The sequence below is a fragment of the Poromitra crassiceps genome (genome assembly GCF_964638095.1).
Source record: "Poromitra crassiceps genome assembly, chromosome: 1".
Lineage (NCBI taxonomy): Eukaryota > Metazoa > Chordata > Actinopteri > Beryciformes > Melamphaidae > Poromitra > Poromitra crassiceps.
The window spans coordinates 30,427,925-30,451,258 of record NC_139623.1 but is presented as its reverse complement, the minus strand read 5'-3'; the positions used below and the strand labels follow the sequence as shown (position 1 = coordinate 30,451,258).

At 43.6% G+C, this 23,334-nt stretch overlaps 1 protein-coding gene across 1 annotated transcript in view; it reads right to left on the bottom strand.

The window, feature by feature from the left end:
* mink1 (misshapen-like kinase 1) overlaps positions 1-23,334 on the bottom strand; it is an 87,197-nt gene that overhangs the window by 4,411 nt on the left and 59,452 nt on the right. Inside the window, exons 16-29 of the mRNA XM_083648109.1 lie at positions 19,510-19,589; positions 19,287-19,390; positions 19,095-19,186; positions 13,301-13,455; positions 13,100-13,217; positions 9,472-9,588; positions 6,842-6,953; positions 6,470-6,625; positions 4,618-4,761; positions 2,148-2,282; positions 1,908-2,008; positions 1,632-1,781; positions 682-841; positions 54-193 (exon numbers count right to left, since the gene is read on the bottom strand). Coding sequence (XP_083504235.1) covers positions 54-193; positions 682-841; positions 1,632-1,781; positions 1,908-2,008; positions 2,148-2,282; positions 4,618-4,761; positions 6,470-6,625; positions 6,842-6,953; positions 9,472-9,588; positions 13,100-13,217; positions 13,301-13,455; positions 19,095-19,186; positions 19,287-19,390; positions 19,510-19,589 — 1,764 coding nt within the window. The remainder of the gene's footprint in view (positions 1-53; positions 194-681; positions 842-1,631; positions 1,782-1,907; positions 2,009-2,147; positions 2,283-4,617; positions 4,762-6,469; positions 6,626-6,841; positions 6,954-9,471; positions 9,589-13,099; positions 13,218-13,300; positions 13,456-19,094; positions 19,187-19,286; positions 19,391-19,509; positions 19,590-23,334) is intronic.

Below are 23,334 nucleotides of genomic sequence, written 5' to 3'. Positions count from 1 at the left end.
CCTCAGAAAGAGAGAGAGCACATTCAACATGTGAAAGCATGTGTCTCTCTTACCTTGTCATTCCTCTCACAAAGGAACTTAAGCCTCTGAGCTCTTTTGTGCATAAACACACCATCCAGGTGGCCAGTCTCCACGGAGCGGATCTCGATGGCCTTCTCTCCCCAGCCCATGATCTGATTGGAGCAGATATGTGCTGCAGGACAAAGTGATATATGAATGCAGATATATTAGTGATACAGATGATTACAGATTATGGGCTGTACATAGAGGAAACTATGAAAATGTCAGATCATGATTATAGTGACAAAAATGAAAATGTTCAGAAAGTACTGATACACTCACTGAAATAATTTCACAAAGTTATATATTGAAAACCACAAATAACATTAGCAGCACTATGCACTTTTTGTTTGCATAAACATTACAATAATAACAGCCAATAGGATTTGGTGCAATTTAGACATGTGACACGTTCACTTTTAATAAACTTTGAATAAACAAGCGAACGGCGCTCTGTGCAGCAGCGATAATAGCGGTAATCAAACCTACACGCTTTTAATGATAATTAAAACTTCAAATGGTAATACTAACTGCCAGGAATTTGACCACGGTTTACGGTCTATCATTAAAGGGGAATGTACGCCCACATGTCAATGTGTTTTGTGTGTGTTGAAGGCGTACCGACAGAGGTGGGCATCTCGCCCCACTGCAGCACCACGTCCTTGATGATGCGTCCGTAGGTGTTGACGTACACGCCCTCGTCCTCGTAGCACAGCAGCATCTCCATGCCGTCGGAGCTGGGCAGGAACACGATTGCGTGCGGCATCACCTGACTCTGGATCTGTTTGAGACCAGGACAGAGGGGATGAGCCGGGATGCACACCTCCCACAAGACAGCTGTCTGACCACTAATGTCGCGCTCCATTTGCACTGGGAACAAGGAATTTCCCTAGGATTTCCTACTTCGACACGAACACTGACCTCAAAATCCAAGATGGCAGCTCCCGCAGCAACAGTAGTGAAATCTGTTGTAATACACTGTTTATTAGCACTTCTGTCTTATTTGTGTCTCATTAAATCACTCGTACACACAGTACTGTCTAACTTCTATCTGTGGACATATGTTGCTACGATGTTTGTATGCGCAAAATACAGCATAATGTGTTGTTTATCAACTGTTGTAGAGTATCACAGGAATGAGTCCGGAAGACCTGGATGTTAGCGCTTAGTCAATGGGATTTTTGTATGGGGATTTTGGTTAAATGCTTGAAATAAGGTTGTTGGTGGTTAAGAAAAGTTTATGAAATGGCAAACTTTCTGTTCCTCCCAAATGAGGGCTGCTTTTATTATTTTCAAAGCATAAATGCAGGTCTTTTAATTGCGATTTTCAGAAAATGCTTCAAAAGTCATAAAAGTGATCTTGCTGAACACGATGTCCACTGCACTGTTTCATAATTGACTTTTAGATGAGGGAACCAGAAGTGCATGACTAGCTGAGTTGGCCTACAAAAATACATAATGCTAACCCTGGCTGTTTTACTGGAATGTGGTCAACTCGAGTGTGGCGTCACTCAACTGGGATATTCCTAGTTCCCAGTGCAAATGGAACACGGATTAACTGTACAACTCACATGAACAGGGATATAAATGTCATAGTTGTTTCCGGAGTCCACATCGATAGCATGGAAGCCAGCAGTGGAGCCATAGATAACCTTCAGCCTCTGACCCTCCTCCACTGTCAAGTCCACCAGGCAGGGCCGGTGAGGGAGGTCTCCAAAAGACTGGGTGAGGGGGGTGGGGTTGGGGAGCGGAGGAGAGGAGAGTATGAGAAGATAAGCACTCTGAATGCTCTTCTGGTTGACTGGCCTGGAAGAACTAATCCAGCTCACAGGAAAGGGGAGCCTTACCTTGAAGGCCATGAATTTGTGATAAGGCTTGGGTGCCCATGCATACACTTCCACTGCGTTCTTCATAGCGATCACCAGGAACTTTATCCTCTCATATTTCACTGGAAAGAATAACAACAAGGCCAGTTGACATGAGATATTTGCAATCAATAATTCACAGTGCCAGGGAGGCAAACACATTTATGGGAATTTGTGTGGGGTGGGGTAAACAACAATAACAAATAGTCTTCCGTCACTCACCCACTTTGTAGTGCACACAGCCCTCCATCTCCCCTACAGTGGTCCAGCCTTGCTTCTTCTCCACCTCAGGGTCGTTGTGGAGGATCTTGTTCCTCAACCAGGCCAGGTAGTAAACACGCACCTTGTTCTTCTTGCCTTAATGGACACACAAAGGAAAATCCATTACTATGGAGGCTAATTTATACATTTATGGCTACTGTAGTTAGTTAAAGACAGCAGCATCATGACATCATACAATTCGCAATATACAGATGAAAAAATAAATGTTTTTTTTCCTTCCGATCACCCCCCCCCCCCCCCCCCCCATTTTTCTTCCAAAATGTACTTGGCCAATTCCCTGTTAGGGTGTCATTGCTCCAGACTAGCACACGCTTCCTCCTATACATGTGCAGTCGAGTCGAGTTTCACCAGCAGGATGTAGCGCGTGGGAGAACCACAATATTCTCGCACACTGAAGGGCTCCAAGTCAATCCATTTAATATAGCAGCGTTGGTAACCTTTCGGCCAGCACCACGCCCTTCATCGGTGGTAACGTTTTGGGCAGCACCCCACCCTTCATCGGTTGTAACGTTTTGGGCAGCACCCCACCCTTCATCGGTGGTAACGTTTTGGACAGCACCCCACCCTTCATCGGTGGTAACGTTTTGGACAGCACCCCACCCTTCATCGGTTGTAACGTTTTGGACAGCACCCCACCCTTCATCGGTGGTAACGTTTTGGGCAGCACCCCACCCTTCATCGGTTGTAACGTTTTGGGCAGCACCCCACCCTTCATCGGTTGTAACGTTTTGGACAGCACCCCACCCTTCATCGGTGGTAACGTTTTGGACAGCACCCCACCCTTCATCGGTTGTAACGTTTTGGGCAGCACCCCACCCTTCATCGGTGGTAACGTTTTGGGCAGCACCCCACCCTTCATCGGTGGTAACGTTTTGGACAGCACCCCACCCTTCATCGGTTGTAACGTTTTGGACAGCACCCCACCCTTCATCGGTGGTAACGTTTTGGGCAGCACCCCACCCTTCATCGGTTGTAACGTTTTGGGCAGCACCCCACCCTTCATCGGTGGTAACGTTTTGGGCAGCACCCCACCCTTCATCGGTGGTAACGTTTTGGACAGCACCCCACCCTTCATCGGTTGTAACGTTTTGGGCAGCACCCCACCCTTCATCGGTTGTAACGTTTTGGGCAGCACCCCACCCTTCATCGGTTGTAACGTTTTGGGCAGCACCCCACCCTTCATCGGTGGTAACGTTTTGGACAGCACCCCACCCTTCATCGGTTGTAACGTTTTGGGCAGCACCCCACCCTTCATCGGTGGTAACGTTTTGGGCAGCACCCCACCCTTCATCGGTGGTAACGTTTTGGACAGCACCCCACCCTTCATCGGTTGTAACGTTTTGGACAGCACCCCACCCTTCATCGGTGGTAATGTTTTGGGCAGCACCCCACCCTTCATCGGTGGTAATGTTTTGGGCAGCACCCCGCCCTTCATTGGTGGTAACGTTTTGGACAGCACCCCACCCTTCATTGGTGGTAACGTTTTGGACAGCACCCCGCCCTTCATTGGTGGTAACGTTTTGGACAGCACCCGCCCTTCATTGGTGGTAACGTTTTGGACAGCACCCCACCCTTCATTGGTGGTAACGTTTTGGACAGCACCCCGCCCTTCATTGGTGGTAACGTTTTGGACATCACCCGCCCTTCATTGGTGGTAACGTTTTGGACAGCACCCCGCCCTTCATTGGTGGTAACGTTTTGGACAGCACCCGCCCTTCATCGGTGGTAATGTTTTGGACAGCACCCTGCCCTTCATTGGTGGTAACGTTTCGGGCAGCACCCCACCCTTCATTGGTGGTAACGTTTTGGACAGCACCCTGCGCTTCATCGGTGCTGCCCCAAACGTAACTACCGGTGCTATATTAAATGGATTGACTTGGAGCCCTTCAGTGTGCAAGCTTTTCTTTCTTTTTCCAATTTAGTTTACCTTTAGCTCTGCACCTGCCCTATTCGGGTTTGGATGTGTGTGTTTTTACCTCTTTTCACAAGATCACTATTCCCCCCAGTTCCCCTCACTGAACAGGCGCCCCCGAGAGGAGGCACTAGTGCATTGACCCGGACACATACGCTTAATCCGGCCTCCCACCCATAGGCACAATTGTGCCTGTATGAACGTCAGACCAAGCCCAAGGTAACACGGGGGGCTCGAACCTGCGACCCTCGGGTTGGTAGGCAGGGAATCTATGTACTGTACTGTACTGTACTGTACTGTACTGTACTACCCGGAGACCCTGAAATACAGACCTTTCAGGTGTTTTTTGAAGTGCAAAGTCAGAATGCCACAATTTGTCATCTAGTATTTTGCATTCCAATAAAGACAGTACTCCGACGCCAACATCAGGGACAGCAGTAACCAATCCAGTGGCTCCTCTGCAGCGAGAGCAGATGAGTGGCGAGTAGCACTAACAACCTGATATGGTGATGAGCAGGTTGAGGCCCTCCAGGACGTCCATCTGTTGGAACCTGCGGGAGTTGATGAGGGGGTAGACCTTGCCCTGCCCACTGCGGTCCAACAGCTTCAAACCGTTCTCTGTGCCCACCAGCAGGTTCACACCTGGACACACGCACAGCTTTTTCTTTTCATTTTTTGCACAAAATGAATTCAATTATTGTCCTCACTCTGACTGAGAATAATAATAATTCTGCTGGAAAGCACAAAAAATGTGGACCAAAGCAGCTCAGCAGGCAAAATAGAATACAAGGCAAAAAAAGGAGCTACTTGGAGTTGTATGATACAGCCTGATACAGCCTGACGAAGACCAACGGTTGAAACGCGTTGCGTTTTTGTGTTTGCCTGTATCAATTGAACATGTTTTCTGCTTTGTAACTCTTTGCAGTACGCAGATACAATTACTTCTCATTAAATAATAAATTCTTTTCAAACTCCAAGTAGCTCCTTTTTTTGCCTTGCTGTATATTTGTGTCATTAAAAAGAATGTTCTGTGACTCCTGTTTAACGTACAGTATTCTTACAAATGTATAGCTCATTGTGCTTCCCTAGTTCATACATACAAGCCTCTCTGAAAAGATGTGGGAACCCCGTGTTTGTTTGTTGTTCTGTTTTCTCTCTCTCACTTATTTAAATTATTTTAATTGTCTCTTATTTTGATGTTTCCCACTTTCATGTAAAGAAAATAATAATATTTGAAGCCCTGGAAGTGGGATTTCTGCAGCAGACATGTATTTAAAGCAAGTGGAACCAGGGTGTCAACCCCATGTAGCCCGTGGCCATCGCTGCTGGTGCCAACCTGACAATCTCTTTCTTCTTGCCACCCATATACAGTAGCTGTCTGGTCCATATTATGGATATATTCTACAGTATATCTATATATGGAAATAGAACCAATATTTACCATCCGTTGTTGACCTCGCTTCCTGCTCTCCACTAGCAGCAATACTCTTTGGACAATTTGACATATCTGACAACTAAAGAGTGTCAAGTCTCTTTCTCCATGATGGACCAGATAGATAGGAGTCGGTTAAATCAATTAACCAGACAGGAGAGATCATTTCTTCTCACTACTGAGAACCTCACCATAAGGGGAGATATTACAGCTGTCATATTTGATAGATAGATATTAGGCAGACACAGAAGTGGAATTAGTTCCATTGATTTGGTGGGTGGGTGGACTTGTTCTGCAGAGAGCAACAGAGGGGGCATCTCTCTTGGCTTGACTAACTTCAAATACCCAGGCCAGTTTGGACCCCTTGATTGTAATCAGGTGAAATTCTAGTAGACATTTGTGAAAATGCCTTTGAATCTCTAGTGATTGTGGATATGTCCATACAACCTTCCAATAACCTGACTGATGTCACAGTACTCCCTTGTTAAATCCCAGTATGGTTACTCCAATGATTATAGGAAAAATAGAAACCGTTATAGACAACGTCTATAGACAAACGTTGTCAAATAGACAATGTTTCGGCCTGGTGGCCTTTGACTTGACAAAGGCCACCAGGCCGAAATGTTGTCTATTTATTAAACTCATTGCATCGGAGCCAGAGTGTGCGGTTTCTATTTTTCCTATGGATTCTTGTCCGTCACCAGCACCTCACTGAGATTTCACGGTGTGCATTCTCTCCATTTTTGACTACTCCAATGATTAACCACATTCTAAGTAATATACGGTAGTTGGCTTAAGGCGTTTAGCTTGATCTAACCTACTTGTAAGTATTGGTGTACATGTACATGGAGTCTAACAATAAAAGGGCTCCAGTTTAAATGTGGCTATAACATTTCGAAGAACAGATTGCAGTCTCACCCCAGAGAGCAGCACACAGGATCTCAGAGTTGAACCTCTTCTTGTACTTGCGAATCTCCGGTGTGTCGTTGGGGGGGCGCGTGTTGGTGGGATTGACATTCACCATGGAGCCTTTCCTCACCTCCATCTTCAGCTGCTCAAACCTGGAGCCAATACCTGGGAGCAGCAGCAGAATAGGTTGGATTAGTGAGGGCAAAAGACAAGCCAGGCCAATTTCTTTCTTTCATTTGGGACTGTTCAGGTCATTTTCTTCTTCTTCTTCTTCTTCTTCTTCTCTCAGGACTTCAGGCTTTCTGGACACAAATCTTTTAACATATAACACACTTCAAACAGAGGTTGATGCAAGTCTGAAAAGCTTCAAAGAAGACTCACCGCTGATAGATATGTTGTCCCCGGTGCCCCCTGGTGATTGGTACATGCCCAGATCCACAAAAGTGGTAAAGGAGGACTTGCCAGACGCCTTGACCAAACCTCTGGACTGATACTGGTGGAGCAGAGAAGCAATACAAGTCATACAGCATTCTGTTAGGAATCTTCGGCCCTGTGCAACATGTCAGTGGAGATTTTACTGTGTCAGACAAAATAGGAAAAACTCCATCTCTAGGCCTATATACGTAGTTACTACGGGTGTCAACATTAATCGTTTATAAGATGCATTGCGATGCATCGAATCGTTGACAGATTAATCATTTATGTTTAAAATTTATGTTGACATTCAGATTTTAAAGCACTTTCTAAAAAATAAAAAATAAAGCAAGTTGATATTTATCTGACTGCTTGCATTAATTGATGGAAAAAGTAGCCATGTGCAATATAGAAAATTGAGGATGTGATTGGCTGACTGAAACCCTGACGAGTACATAACGCATTCAACAATTAAACTCGAATGACCGCACAGCGAATATATGCCTCCGCCAAGTGAGCAGTTGACATCCATGTCTGTCAAGACTTTTGAGCCAAATGTGAAGAAATTCCGTCAAGGCGATCCTGAGATATTGCATTAACGAGCTAGAAAATGGTGTTCATGAGGTCACAGTGACCTTGAACTCTGACCACCAAAATGTAATCAGTTCATCCTTGAGTCCAACTGGATATTTGTGCCAAATTCGAAGAAATTCCTTCAAGGCGTTCCTGAGATATCTTGTTAACGAGCTTGAAACGGACGGTCGTGAGGTCACAGTGATCTTGACCTTTGACTACCAAAATCTAATCAGTTCATCCTTGAGTCCAAGTCGACGTTTGAGCCAAATTGGAAGAAATTCCGTCAAGGCGTTGCTGAGATATCGCGTTAACAAGCTTGGAAATGGGGTTTGTGAGGTCACAGTGACCTTGAAATTTGACCACCAAAATCTACGGTAATCAGTTCATCCTAGAGTCCAAGTCCATGTCCTCTCCGAGTGGAAAACATATAGCGAAGGAAAAGACTGCCCATCTGCTTATATTAATGACATTATAATGATACAAAGTGGGTTGATAATCGGTAAAGCCCTCCTTTAATAATGTATGAAAAAAAAATCACAAAAATCTAATCTTGAAAGTTAATTTTTCAAGATTTCATTCAGTATGCTGACGTCAGCTAGTACTATCAAATTTCTACCCCATTTCAACCAATCATATCATGAGATGACAGCTGTCAATCAATCTTCAATTCGAGAAGATTCAGCAGGCAAATGGCCGCCTACTGCCTGTAACCTGGCAGAATTTCTAGCCAATAAAGTAACTAATAACTTGGCCATTAACTCATTGAGTGCCAGCCACTTTTGGAGAACGGACGCTCCCAGTGCCAGAGTTTCAGAGCGTTTTTCAGTGATTTCTCGAGGCCCACAGAATATTGTGTGATATTACTATGTAAACACCGAACACGCACAAAGAACGATGAGACTCTCTTCTATCATCTGCAAAAAAAAGTTTATTGATACCATTTTCCGTTCTTTAGTTATGAGCCGGAGAAGATAGGCTGTTTTGAGCAAAAAGACACATTTCAAATTAGAAGCTGAGTTATTCCGCCTTTTGTGAAATGCAGCATTTCAAGCACATTCACTGAGTCTGAAGCTAATATTTTCTGATGTAGTGACGTGGTGTAGTTGTGTGGTGCACTGCGTGCCCCACCCCCCTCTCCCCCCCTCAGCTGCAAACTCCTCCCCACACTAACACACAGCCTAACACGCACCCAGTCTATTTTCGGAGCGCTCCGTTTTTGTGCGCCGGTTCCCAGCGCGACACGGAAATGCCAAACCGGACTGCAGGGAAAGGTTTGGCCCTTCGGCGTCGGGTGCTGCCTTTCTGGCGGCTAATCGTGTGGAGAAACTATACAGCAGAGACAGAGGGGCTGAGTTGTGTGCGCGGATTGACTGCTGTTCGCAGCCAACGTCAGATTGCAGCCAGAGCAATCTATATGGCTCTGGCTGCAGCATGAGCGGTTTCTTTTTCATCACGGGGCTTTTTCCTGCTGTTTTCCGGGGGTCATCCCGGACCTTTCTCTAATCTGGAGAGCACTGTCGCCACCTAATGGGTCAGTAAAATAGGTTATACACATTCAACATGCCCCAAAATTTTACAGGAGATGGATCTGGCTTGGATCCACGTCCCACCGTCAAAAAACGCAATTGACGAACATACTCGTCCTTGGCACTCTACGTTACTAAACCAATTGACGAACATACTCGTCCTTGGCACTCAATGAGTTAAGTATGTAACATACAAAATAAAGCAAACGTTAATGTCTTCATTTGATGTAGAATGCATAGGACATTTAACTGGTTCGTTAAAATCGCATTCCAGGAATATTGTATTTACCGTGGCTCGGCATGTCCGCACTGGTGTACATGGAAGCAGCCGGCTGCCTGGTTCTGCCGAAGCCCACTCGCTATGGCCCGCCTCGCAACCCTCTTTCATCTCAGGCAATATCTGTTTTCAGTCTGATACTGTACGTTACCAACCCTCGCGCCACTTGGGTTCATGTGGTCTTTAAGACCGATACATTTAGCAACAGCTAAACTTACATCATACACAGAGTCCTTCCCAGGGGACGAGTGAGTGGCTGAATCAGTGGGTGAGTGGGAGGGCTGCACCACATCTGGCAGGTTAGTGTATCCATTATGGCTCCGCTTCTCTGGTGTCTTTCAGGCACAAGAGAAACACACACAAACAAAACGTATGTATTACCAAACCTTATGAACAGTTCGCTCTCAGCTTCTCTATCTGCACCGATGGCCACCTCAAATATGAAATGAACTGCTTGAGTTTTGGTAGCACATTACAGTTACATCACAGTAACCACAAATTGTTAAGTAACAGTTGTAACCAAGCTTGTTTTCAAGCCAATGTTAACCCTAACCCTAACGTGTATATATATATATATATATATATATATATATATATATATATATATATATATATATGGACACGCCTACATTTTGGGAGATTTGCCATAATTGTGACATGGCTATCTTATCAAAATATACTGTTACACACAAATACTACATCATGCATTTTCTGTGTTGATTTCATGTATCACTCAACTCATAAAGAAGTCATCCAAAGCAGAATCTTGCTCTTTAATTGATAAATCTTTAAAATCTTGAATATTTCTGATTGCAACTCTGTGTGTGTGTGTGTGTGTGTGTGTGTGTGTGTGTGTGTGTGTGTATATATATATATATATATAAATATACACGCGTGAACAGTGTACCGTCCACTACCATTCAGCTGCTCAGCTGACTAGCAGGAGGGGTGCACCGCGCTTTATATTGCACGCACAGAGGAGAGAAAGGCATGCCCATTCTCGTCTTACTATCGGGAATATGGCAAATAGACAAATCTCCCAAAATGTTGGCGTGTCCCTATATATATATATATATATATATATATATTATATATATATATATAAATACAAAATACAAAATGTTGGACATATACATATATCAATAACAGTAAGGTGCCCTTGCCATCGAGTATTGATGGAATCACTGGGCCTGAAAATATTGTGGAGCGCTGGAGAAAACATTACAGTGACATTTTTAATTGTGTCAAGAGCGACGATTTTAATGTTGAAAATGTTTCCATTGATGATGGAGTGATTATAAGACCTGATGAGGTATGCTATGCCATCAACAAACTATCAATGAACAAAGCATGTGGTCTTGACCAGATAACAGCAGAGCATTTAAAATATGCTAGTGGTAGAATATCTGTGTTGCTTGCCATGTGTTTCACAGGATTGTTAATGCATGGCATGCTACCCGATTCCTTGTTGTCTGTATTATTGGTACCCGTAATTAAAGACAAAACTGGTAAAATATCTAGCATTGAAAATTACAGACCAATAGCTTTGGCTAGCATACTATCAAAGTTCTAGAACGGATACTTTTAGATAGACTTAGTGAATATATTGCAACCATGGATAATCAGTTTGGTTTTAAAAGTAAGCTTGGCACAGACCAATGTATTTATGCACTGAAAGAAGTTGTTAGTAAATATAGACGACAGAACTCCACAGTATTTATGTGCTTCTTGGACGCATCCAAAGCCTTTGACAGGATAAATCATGGGAAATTGTTTGGTAAACTCCAAGACAGAGGGGTACCACCTTACCTGTTAAGGATCCTGCAGTTTTGGTATAAGCATCAAACCATGCAAGCTAGATGGGGGGGTAGTGTATCTGCACCCTTCCATGTCACTAATGGGGTGAGGCAGGGTGGGATTTTGTCACCTGTCCTCTTTAATGTTTATATGGATGACCTCTCTAGGCAGCTTAAAGATTGCAAGACTGGATGTATGGTGGGGGACAGTCTTATCAATCACCTGATTTACGCGGATGATCTGGTCACCATATCTCCATGTAGTGCTGGTCTACAGGAACTGCTTAAAGTTTGCTCTAACTATGGAGCTCAATATGATATTTTGTTCAATCCTAAAAAGAGTGTTATTCTGATTGCAAAAACCAAGGAGGATCAGAAGCAAAAGTTTCCCCCCTTTCTTTTGTCTGATCGCACTCTTGATGTGGTGAAGAAAGTACGGTACCTGGGTCACATCATTTCAGATGAGTTATGTGATGATGATGATGTGCAGCGCCAGTGTCGAAAGCTCTATGCACAGGCCAACATGTTGGCCCGAAAGTTTTATATGTGTACAGACAATGTAAAAATCTGCTTGTTCAGAGCGTACTGTACTCCACTGTACACAGCTCACCTCTGGTGTAATTATAGCACCACAAAACTGAAAAAACTTCAGGTTGCATATAATGATGCGTTCAGGATTCTGCTTAAGCTCCCAAGATGGACAAGTGCAAGTACTATGTTTGTGATCAGTAATGTACCCACCTTCCATGCTATGTTAAGGAATTTTATGTATAGATTTATGTGTCGACTCCTAGAGTCAAAAAACAAGTTGATAATTGCACTCACTGAAACTAAACAGAGTGATACAAGGTATTCCTCTGGTCTATGGAAACACTGGAGACGATGCCTTTATGTATCTTTTTAATATATGTTGTGTCCTTGTATCTGTACTGTATTTATGTATTTTTATGGAACACTTGAGTCTGTAATAAAGTCATCAATCAATACACATATATATATATATACACATATATATATATATATATATATATATATATACAAAATGTTGGCGTGTCCCTATATATATATATATATATATATATATATATATATATATATATATATATATATATATATAGGGACACGCCAACATTTTGGGAGATTTGTCTATTTGCCATATTCCCGATAGTAAGATGAGAATGGACATGCCTTTCTCTCCTCTGTGCGTGCAATATAAAGTGCGGTGCACCCCTCCGCTAGTCAGCTGAGCAGCTGAACGGTAGTGGACGGTACACTGTTCACTCACAAAAATACACATTCCAACTAGAGATGTAACGGTATGAAAATTTCACATCACGATTATCGTGACCAAAATTATCATGGTTATCGTATTATCACGGTATTCGTAACAAATTGCTGAAAATTTTCAAAAAGTACTGAGAGACTCACTGAAATAATTTTACAACGTTTTATATTGAAAACTCAGACCCAAAAAAGGATTGATACACTCAATGAAATAATTTCTCCAAGGCTGCACGCTTGCATCTGGGAAACTGTTGCCAACTTTGGTTGATGATGGACAGTATTTACCATGTTTTTCAAAGCACTGTAATCACGGTACCACGGTAATCATGGTACCACGGTTTTAATGATAATGAAAATTTGAAATGGTACGGTTATCGCAAGGAATTATCATTAAAACCGGTTATCGTTACATCCCTAACTCCAACAGCGCTAAAACACTCATACTGTATGTACAAGTTGTGACTCGTGTACTCACCACGCTGTGAAATATTCATCCAGAATTACGAGGAACGGTCATTTTCGAAGTAAATACATAGCCGGAACTCCTTTCCAAACATGGATGCCTCAAAAGCACCATGGCAACTAATGTTACTTCCGTCAACAAAACAAAAGGAAGAAGAACAATAGGCAAACCTAATCCATTTTTTATTTACTTTGTTTTAAAGTAACGTTAGTTGCCATGGTGCTTTTGAGGCGCTGTGTGCCAGGCGTTCATGTTTGTGGGCTTTAAGCGTTCTTGCATTATAAATTATTCTAAATGACTCACCCTCTGCACCAGCATGGTCTGATCTCCATAGCCTCCTGCCTGCTCGCACTCTCCTCCCTCGCCCTCTTCCTCGTGAACCACCATGGTGTTGACCGAGTCCGTGTCTGCATCCCTGTGACTGAAACAAAAAGCAACATTCACCAACAAGAAGAAATACAAGTGTCTTCCTCCTGAATGTCGCGCTGTGTAGACATGACTGACCGCTCTGTGGGGCTCTCTTCCTCCTCTGCTCCCTCGCCGCTCTCGCTCTCCTCACTGCTTTCGCTGCTGTCCGACGAGGAGGAATAATCATTGGCCTTAACGGGGGGTCTTGGCTGCTCCTCAGCACGCTCCTTGTTGGCATAGAGGCCATGGTCCTACACGCAAATACACACACAGACAGACACTTTAGACCAGAGGTTCTCAAATGTTTTTCAGCCAAGGACCCCTTACAAGATAGAAAATATACCGGGGCCCCCTCATTCTGATTTGTGATTTTGGGCTAAGCTTGTTTCCACGGTAATGTGCTTGACTTTTAAATTAATAGGTTTGTTAGATTAGAATGTAATCCATGAACCATTTTAGATTTAAAGCATAAACTCCATAAAATCCACCAGCGCAGGACGCCTCGCCCCTCCTTCACTACGGGGGCTCAAAAGTCGCTCATCCCGTTCGAGACTCTTCTTGTCCCTGGCACCTCAATGGTGGAACGAGCTTCCACCTTCGGTCATGACGGCCGAATCACTGCCTATCTTTCGGAAAAGACTAAAGACTCACTTTTTCAGGCTCCATCTGGGCCCTTCTTTAACTAACTTCTCTCTCTTAAAAAAAAAAAAAGAAAATCTAAACTAACCTTAACTTGTACCACTGTTCCTTCAGAAGTTGTAGTTATCATAGACTGTGTTACATAGTTGATTGCTCTATTGCTGACAAGAATGTGTTATTGTAAGTCGCTTTGGATAAAAGCGTCTGCCAAATGACGTAATGTAATGTAATGTATAAAATATTATTTTAAGTTTTTATTATTTATTTTCCTGAAAACCTTTCGCGGACCCTCTGGCAAACTTGGAGAATTTCTTGAAATTTTCTTCCATAGTCTTTTACTTAAAAAAAAAAAAAAAAAAAAAATATATATATATATATATATATATATATATATATATATATACACAGTATATATATATATATACATATACATAATATAATTATTATTATTTATTTTCTTTACTGATTTTACCCCCATTTTCTCCCCAATTGTACTTGGCCAATTTCCCCCTGCTGCCCCGGTCGCTGCTCCACCCCCTCTGCCGATCTGGGGAGAGCCATAGACTGGCACCATGCTTCCTCCGACACATGCACAGTTTCCAGCTGCTTCTTTTCACCTGACAGCGGGAGCTTCCACGGCAGGACATAGCATGTGGGAGGATCATGCTATTCCCACCAGTTCCCTTCCGCCCCGACCAGGTGCCCCGAATTGACCAGAGGAGGCGCTACTGTAGCAAGCAGGACACATACCCTCAATCCAGCTTCAGCAGGGAATCTAGTGCTGCATTACCCGGACGCCAGATGGGCTGAAAGGTTGGATTTTGAGTCTGTGCATAAATTGGGACCATTTAAAAATGTCTGAAAAAAGTAAGAAAAAAAGGTTACACACAAAAGATAGGTGAAGAGACAGCTTAAAGGGATATCTCAGATTTTTTTATGTGGGCTTGTACGAGGTATCGATAGTCAGTGGCCGACCCACAGTAGAATGCACCCAGCGAGTTCCCTGTTTGGAGCAGCGGAGAGCAGCAGCAACAGGGAAGTCAAGCTGTGTGATTCTGTGAATGGGGTCATGAGCAAAAATGTCATTTAGTCACCTAAAAGAAGGCTCACCTAAGCAAATCAATGTCAGTTGTACATGTACGCTATATTTTGACAATTTTCAGTGCTTTACTTTGCCGTCAAACACCCCTTTCCTTTGGCACTGACCATAGAACTACCATATTCCTACACATAAAGCAAGCACTGCTGCAGATCAGCCGTTTGCTGGATCAGACTTTCAACGGTTTATTGAACAATAGGCTACAAAAAAGAAAATAAATTGTGATTATGATAGCGATGACCAAATGCCTTTCACCCTGGAGACAAGAGTATTATGCAGTAAATGCATTCCCTGTAAATGCATCACATTTACAATTTACTCTCAGTGCAGCCTATGCAATAGATGTAGCCTACTGATGTGGGTATGTGTTAGAAATGTTGACTGTAGCGTTGTATTAATGAAATTTTAAAAAGCATTTCTTTACTGGTTATATGGTAACTCGTATACTTACAAGGTAAGGTAACAAGTATAGTTTGGTGACAAGCTGGAGAGACAGTTGACGGTCGGAGAGACTGCATCCGGTACGGGATGGGTTTAGCACCCCAGCCTGGCTCTCTTGTGAGGGAGAAATCCACAAACGAGCTTCTCCCTCCACTTCCCACTGCTAACCCCCGTTCCCCGCAAACCCACTCCCTCCCCCTCCTAGTTTTTCTTGTTTTTCTATGTTAATTCCTTACATGTAACAACAAATGTTTATGTATTGTATAATATTCAAGTGTGCCATTATTCCTATTCAATCTAGTAATAATGTAATAGTCTTAATTTGAGTATAGAAGGTGATTCCCATTCGTGTGATGTCTTTGTCCCTATGTTGTTTGTTAGAGGACCGCAATGGAAATAAGCCAATGGCTTTATTGTGTTTTTATCCTCGGTGATTGTCTGTGTTTCCCTGTCTCATTGTTGACATTTCACCAAATAAAGTCAAATCAAATCAAATCAAACGCTACGGATTAACCTCCTGAAAATCTGTGCAAAGATCGGCGCGGCCTGGGGTCCTTCAGGCTAGAGCGAGGCCTTCTTGAGGCATCCTCTCTGCCCATGGTAGGATTGCCTTTTCCCTGGGAGGGTCTGGTGAGACGAAGGAGGAGCCCGGCCTGGAGTCACCCACAGGGCCTTAGACCCTCCATGCACCGAAGGGTCTTTCAATACTGCGGTGTAGCACTAACTCTATTGCAGCAGGATTGGGCGTGATCAACCCTTCCGCGGGCAACGTTGCAGACAGAGTAGGAAGGCTTATCCGTGAGCGGCGGCTTCTGGGACGCGGGTCGGGGTCTTAATCGGCCGGGTCTACTGGGCGAGGGTGTATGATGTTGACAGACCCGAAACACCTTACGACCCCAGCTAACATCACTGATGACGCGTCCCAGCGCATGCTGTAGTATGTATTTTAAACAGAAATGTTGACTGTAGCGTTGTTATGAATGAAATTTTAAAAAGCATTTCTTTACTGGTTATATGGTAACTCGTATACTTACAAGGTAAGGTAACAAGTATAGTTTGGTGACAAGCTGGAGAGACAGTTGACGGTCGGAGAGACTGCATCCGGTACGGGATGGGTTTAGCACCCCAGCCTGGCTCTCTTGTGAGGGAGAAATCCACAAACGAGCTTCTCCCTCCACTTCCCACTGCTAACCCCCGTTCCCCGCAAACCCACTCCCTCCCCCTCCTAGTTTTTCTTGTTTTTCTATGTTAATTCCTTACATGTAACAACAAATGTTTATGTATTGTATAATATTCAAGTGTGCCATTATTCCTATTCAATCTAGTAATAATGTAATAGTCTTAATTTGAGTATAGAAGGTGATTCCCATTCGTGTGATGTCTTTGTCCCTATGTTGTTTGTTAGAGGACCGCAATGGAAATAAGCCAATGGCTTTATTGTGTTTTTATCCTCGGTGATTGTCTGTGTTTCCCTGTCTCATTGTTGACATTTCACCAAATAAAGTCAAATCAAATCAAATCAAACGCTACGGATTAACCTCCTGAAAATCTGTGCAAAGATCGGCGCGGCCTGGGGTCCTTCAGGCTAGAGCGAGGCCTTCTTGAGGCATCCTCTCTGCCCATGGTAGGATTGCCTTTTCCCTGGGAGGGTCTGGTGAGACGAAGGAGGAGCCCGGCCTGGAGTCACCCACAGGGCCTTAGACCCTCCATGCACCGAAGGGTCTTTCAATACTGCGGTGTAGCACTAACTCTATTGCAGCAGGATTGGGCGTGATCAACCCTTCCGCGGGCAACGTTGCAGACAGAGTAGGAAGGCTTATCCGTGAGCGGCGGCTTCTGGGACGCGGGTCGGGGTCTTAATCGGCCGGGTCTACTGGGCGAGGGTGTATGATGTTGACAGACCCGAAACACCTTACGACCCCAGCTAACATCACTGATGACGCGTCCCAGCGCATGCTGTAGTATGTATTTTAAACAGAAATGTTGACTGTAGCGTTGTTATGAATGAAATTTAAAAAAGCATTTCTTTACTGCTTATATGGTAACTCGTTTCATTCATATCTTACCTGAGGGTTGGGTATCACAGGGCACAGTGCTTGCTTTATGCATAGGAATATGGTAGTTCTACGGTCAGTGCCAAATGAAAGGGCTGTTTGACGGCAAAGTAAAGCACTGAAAATTGTCAAAATATAGCATATCGTCCAACCATCGTTGAATGGTTGAATTGCTTGGTGGAAGTATAATGGACGCTGTGCCTTTAAGAAGGCTTGAGAGGGTGACCAATTCTCTCTTGCTTCCGGAAGGAAGTAGTTCCGGTGTGAGGCAGACAAGAGTCCACGAGAAGAATGTCAGACTAGCTAGGAGCTACCTGGAAGTTTCATAACTAATATTTTAATCTTGCCTTTTTGGGACGAGGCACACCTGAATGAGTGAGGCCTGGACGCCTCTCACTGCTAAAGAAGACGACAGTGCTGTTCAGACCCCGGCTGAAGGACGAGTGACGACCCGATGGTGCCAAAACGTCCTGCGCCTATGGCCCAGCCAATTCGGCTAAGTTCAACAGTCAACAGCCTAATCTTCTTGTAATCTTTGCCAAATTCATTTTACAGTAGTCGATGGTGATAAAATGCCCCTAGACACGAGTTTAATTGATAAGCTGGAAATCGACATGTGACACTATGCAATCGAACTCTGCCTGTTCATAATGCTTATTTGTGTGTTTTTGTATGAAACCTAAATGTATGTTTTTTATGCTGTAAATAATAATAATAATAAGCGAATATTAATTTTTCATATTTGAATATTATTTTAATTTATATATTCGAATATATATTTGAATATAGAATATTCTTTGACAGCCCTACTGTGGGTAGGGCCCTGACTATCGATAAGTACCTCATACAACCTGTCGAAAAAAATCACAACTATCCCTTTAATACACCAGGGCTACAGGTGCAGCAGGCTTTACGAGCTCATGACAGCCATGCACAACGCACAAACATACACACCAAGAGATAGAGATAGCAAGCACAGTGATACTAACCTCTCCTATAGCTCTCTTGTAACTCTGCACATTGAAGGCAGAGTGGACAAATAGGGATTTGAGAGGAGAAACATGGAAGGGAGGAAATGGCGTGGGGTAAAAAAAAGAGGTTATGATAAAGCATAATGTGGAAAGAGAGAAAACCTTAAGTTAGCATACTTACAGGAGATCAAAATGGGCATATGTTAAAGTTCTGGCTTTTGTTTTCAATAGCTTGTTTTCAGGTGACGTCACGTCAAGATGGCGACCCGGGTGAGACCATTGGCTTGTTTGCAAACCACGTGATCATGCTGGGGGGTAACCAGCAGCAGGCTACATAGGAAGCGATAGGAAAGCACTAACAAAATCGGACAAGTTGCTGGAAAAATCGTTTCTCTTCATTGCATATGGATCATATCCTATATGTTTTGCAATCTTCTGGCGATACCTGCAGCGTGGAGCAGCATCCAACCCTCTTGCATACTCGCTTTCCTCCATTCTCCATAGTAGCACTGGGAGAGCTGCCCCCCAGACGTCACGCAGATGTCATCCGAATAACGTGGTCGAAAACAAGCTACTGCAGATCTGGGCAATATTAGGAGGCTCCAGAAACTCATACAGCCATCTCTGCACTAGTTTTAAAAGTGAGGAAGGAGAGCCAGTATTAGCTGGTAAAAACTATTTCTTACAGCAGGACGACCGGGGCGGGAAGAGGTGCGAGATTCCCCAGGCTTATGACGGCCATCGTGGGAAAGAATGGGTGAATCCATTTTGGAGGAACCTGAAAACAACAACGTCATACAGTGGAGTTATGCTGTTGAGATCTGGCTTACTGCAAAGACAATGTGTAGAGGAATGACAGTAGGGAGATAGGGACTCACTGAGGATGCGGTGCCTCTCCAGGGAGCCGGTCTGGGGCAGATTGGATACCATGCTCATACTGTCGCCTCTCTCCCAGCGATCATTGCGGCTGAGATCTGGGTTGCTGGCACAGTTGAGGATACAAATCATTTATCATCAATCACTCATCATCAAATGTAGCACAATTTAAGGAGCATTAATTTAAGGAGATACCTGATCAAATAATTTGGGTGTGTTTAGTACCTGGCTCTCACTGGATGCCTTATGCCAGAGGTAAGGTTGGTGTTGAGAGCCGTGGCAATGGAGGCCGTCCTCTGGGGTATCTGAGAATGAAATCATCATGGCAAAATGGTAAATGGCCTGCATTTATATAGCGCTTTTATCCAAAGCGCTTTACAATCAGTAGGTATTCACCGATTCATACACCGATGGGTGGCAGGCTACCACGCAGGGTGCTGGCACACCATCAAGAGCAATTTGGGGTTCACTATATTGCCCAAGGACACTTCGACATGCAGACTGGAGGAGGCGGGAATCGAACCACCGACCTCTTCTATCCAAAGCGATTAGTGGACGAGCCGCTCTACCTCCTGAGCTACAGCTGCCCTCTCATGGCCCCACACATTGACCAGTTGTTTTGCAAATGCGTAAACGAATGATCCGGGATTTATTGTGTTTGAACCCAATGACACCGTTTACACCTAGCATTAACACATAGGTGTCCTAGGTGTCAGGGCCGGTTCGTACATATAGGCGACATAGGCGAGCGCCTAGGGCGGCACTTGGAGGGGCGGCAAATTGTGCGCCTTCACTTGCAGCTCTCCAAATATTCTCCAGCGCTCTGCCTCTGCTGCATGCTCTCCCTGCTGTCCGCGGCACGAACCGCCCGCCCTACTATGCCTCTGATTGGCTTACGCTGATATTCTTACCCTAACCCAACCAATCATCACTCCTCATGCCTAAACAAGCACTACTACTAGCCAATCAGAGGCAGAGGAGGGTGGGTCATCATGCATTCTCCATCCCGCTTGATTGAGGAAAAGGGACATACAAGTAGATTAATTTACATCATTAACTTTGGGTTAAGGTAGCCTAGGCCATGTGCTCATATGTGTGTACCAGTATTAGTGTAATCAGTAAATTAGCGCGATATTCTAACGTTGTTTCTGGGTTCCAAAACAATCTGTTTCCCTGTGCGGTGCGCAGTGCGCACTTTGCCTGCCCATTCATTGGAGAGACCAAAATTCCAATACAATATCTGGTTTCTCAAAGTTGAAACTACATCTGCAGTAGTAGCCTACAATGAAACAAGACAGACTTAATGGACTGGCAACAATCTCCATATAAAATGAACTGGCAGAGAGAATCCTAATAGAGGATGATTGGATTTATTTAAAGACCTTTGCTGACGCAGGTGTCCACTTCTGAAAGGTAAACAAGCTTTATTTGCCAACAACTCATAACAATTCGCCTTTGTTTAAGTCTAAGTAAACGCCTGCATATTGCATCATGCATACTTTGATGCTGGTATGGTGTTGCCAATTGGGGGCGGCATAATTTGTTCTCGCCTAGAGCGGCAGAATGGCACGCGCCGGCCCTGGGTGTCTAGGCTGTATTGTATATTGTCACACTGAGCAAACCCTAAACACAGGGTGTGAATGCACCCTCAAGACGCATTGAAGATGTGATCACACAAACCACCTCTGGAAGTGCACAGAGATTAATGATACGAGTGCACTCCTCTTATAGTGATCACCTTGGGACGGGTCAAATTGATCACTATAAGCTAGGGGTGTCACGATACACTCAGTTCACGATACGATACACGATATTGGGTTCTCGATAACGATACGATATTTTAACTATTTTTTTGCGATCAATTTGTAAGTTGAGGGGGCATCCTCCACGCTAATTTGAGTAATTTCACCATTTTCATCCTCGGTGTCTGTAACATCCCTCATCTGTTCAAACAAAGCAATGAAAAGGAGAGCGAGCATGCAATCCGATGCAGATCAGTGCCACCATGTTCAGCTTCTTTTTCTCACGATATGAGATTTCATCTCAATGATACATATTGTCACATTTTGATATCGCGATATATTGTGGGAAGATATATTGTGACATCCCTACTATAAGCAGATGATCATTATAACCGATTTCTTTCTTCTTCTTTATTTCTCATGCAGATTACCATCTAATTGACATTTGCATATGTATTACATGAATACAGTACATATAAAGTAGGAATGTTATTGACTTTAAAAATTCATGCAGTAAGTTAGGCCTCCAGCTGTTTCAAACACAGGGGTCTCGCGTAGACAGAGACGCCATTATCTCTCCACAGATAGAGATCTCTCTATATACAGACAGACATGCACCGAGTATTGCTGCTGTATCTCGGCTTATTTTTGGCAGTTTCAAGGTAAAATTTTTAAAATAAAATTACTATAGTTTTAAACATTTTTTCCATTGTTCTCAGGTGGGACAAGGCCCAAAATGATCACTGTAAGCGCGGAGTACGGATCACTAGAAGTGTGATCACTAGAAGCGGATTCCACTGTAGTATATAATGATCAAGCTCTTTCTTCAGGGCAGCAGCGTTGCCACCCCAGGTTCAAGCACATGAGAGCATAGCGTGAAATTAACACTGGCCAAATGTGGGCAACATGGAGCAGTGACTAGTAATCTTGTCCCACCAGCTACTGAGGCGGGTGAGCAAAGCTTGCCCAAACTCAGGGAAAAAATAATAATGATTTCAAAACAATCAGCAGTTTAGTTAGTTAGCTTAAGCAGGGCCCTCGATTTACGTCCAATATGCCTTTTTTTCTTTCCCACGACCACTCCTGAGCACCATACTTGGCAATGTAGCTTCAAAACAAATATGATATATATTCAAAACAAACATGAAAAAGCACAGAGCTACTTCCTTTTATGTGAATAGCACACCAGCCTCCAGCTGCTTGATGCTTGTTTGACTTGTATTGTACTGCCTACTGTACCGCCGCATACAGCATTTCCTTTATGCAGGGCTCTGCAGCCTAAACAACATACTGTGGACTGTAATTCATAATGCATTTCCTTTATGCAGGGCTCTGCAGCCTAAACAACATACTGTGGACTGTAATTCATAATGCATTTCCTTTATGCAGGGCTCTGCAGCCTAAACAGCATACTGTGGACTGTAATTGATTTGCATTATGCAGGGCTCTGCAGCCTAAACAGCATACTGTGGACTGTAATTGATTTGCATTATGCAGGGCTCTGCAGCCTAAACAGCATACTGTGGACTGTAATTGATTTGCTTTATGCAGGGCTCTGCAGCCTAACCAGCATACTGTGGACTGTAATTCATTTGCTTTATGCAGGGCTCTGCAGAACTAAACAGCATACTGTGGACTGTAATTCATTTGCTTTATGCAGGGCTCTGCAGAACTAAACAGCATACTGTGGACTGTAATTAATTTGCTTTATGCAGGGCTCTGCAGAACTAAACAGCATACTGTGCACTGTAATTAATTTGCTTTATGCAGAGCTCTGCAGCCTAAACAGCAACATACTGTGGACTATAATTCCCCCAAGCAGTGTGCATCACAAAAAGTGTTGCACAAGAATGAACTGACACACAGAGCCCAGCTTCTATATAGGTCCACCTAATAAGTTCAGTCCTGCTCTCTGCGCTATTGAAAGCATTAGATATGCTTCTTGTCATATTATCAATATTATTTTCTTTAAGTGTTCCATCATTGACATACTTGAAAAAAATACATTAAATGCAGCTTATAAATGTGTGTCATGTTTTTCATTAACTGCAGCTTATAATGGTCATATGTTTTTTAAAGTCATATTTAACACTGATACAAAAGGGGGCTGGGAGAATTGAAGAATCTACCAGTGGCTAGTGGATAAAAAAGCTAATTCCTCACCTTTAAAAAACAGTTAAAGGAAGGCAAAACAACAAGAAAAAACAGGTAAAATATAGTTCTACAGTAGGTGAACATACGAAGGTCAGTGCTTCTGAATGGAAATTCTAACTCTGCTCGGGTATTTGTCAGGTATCTGTTGGCTCCA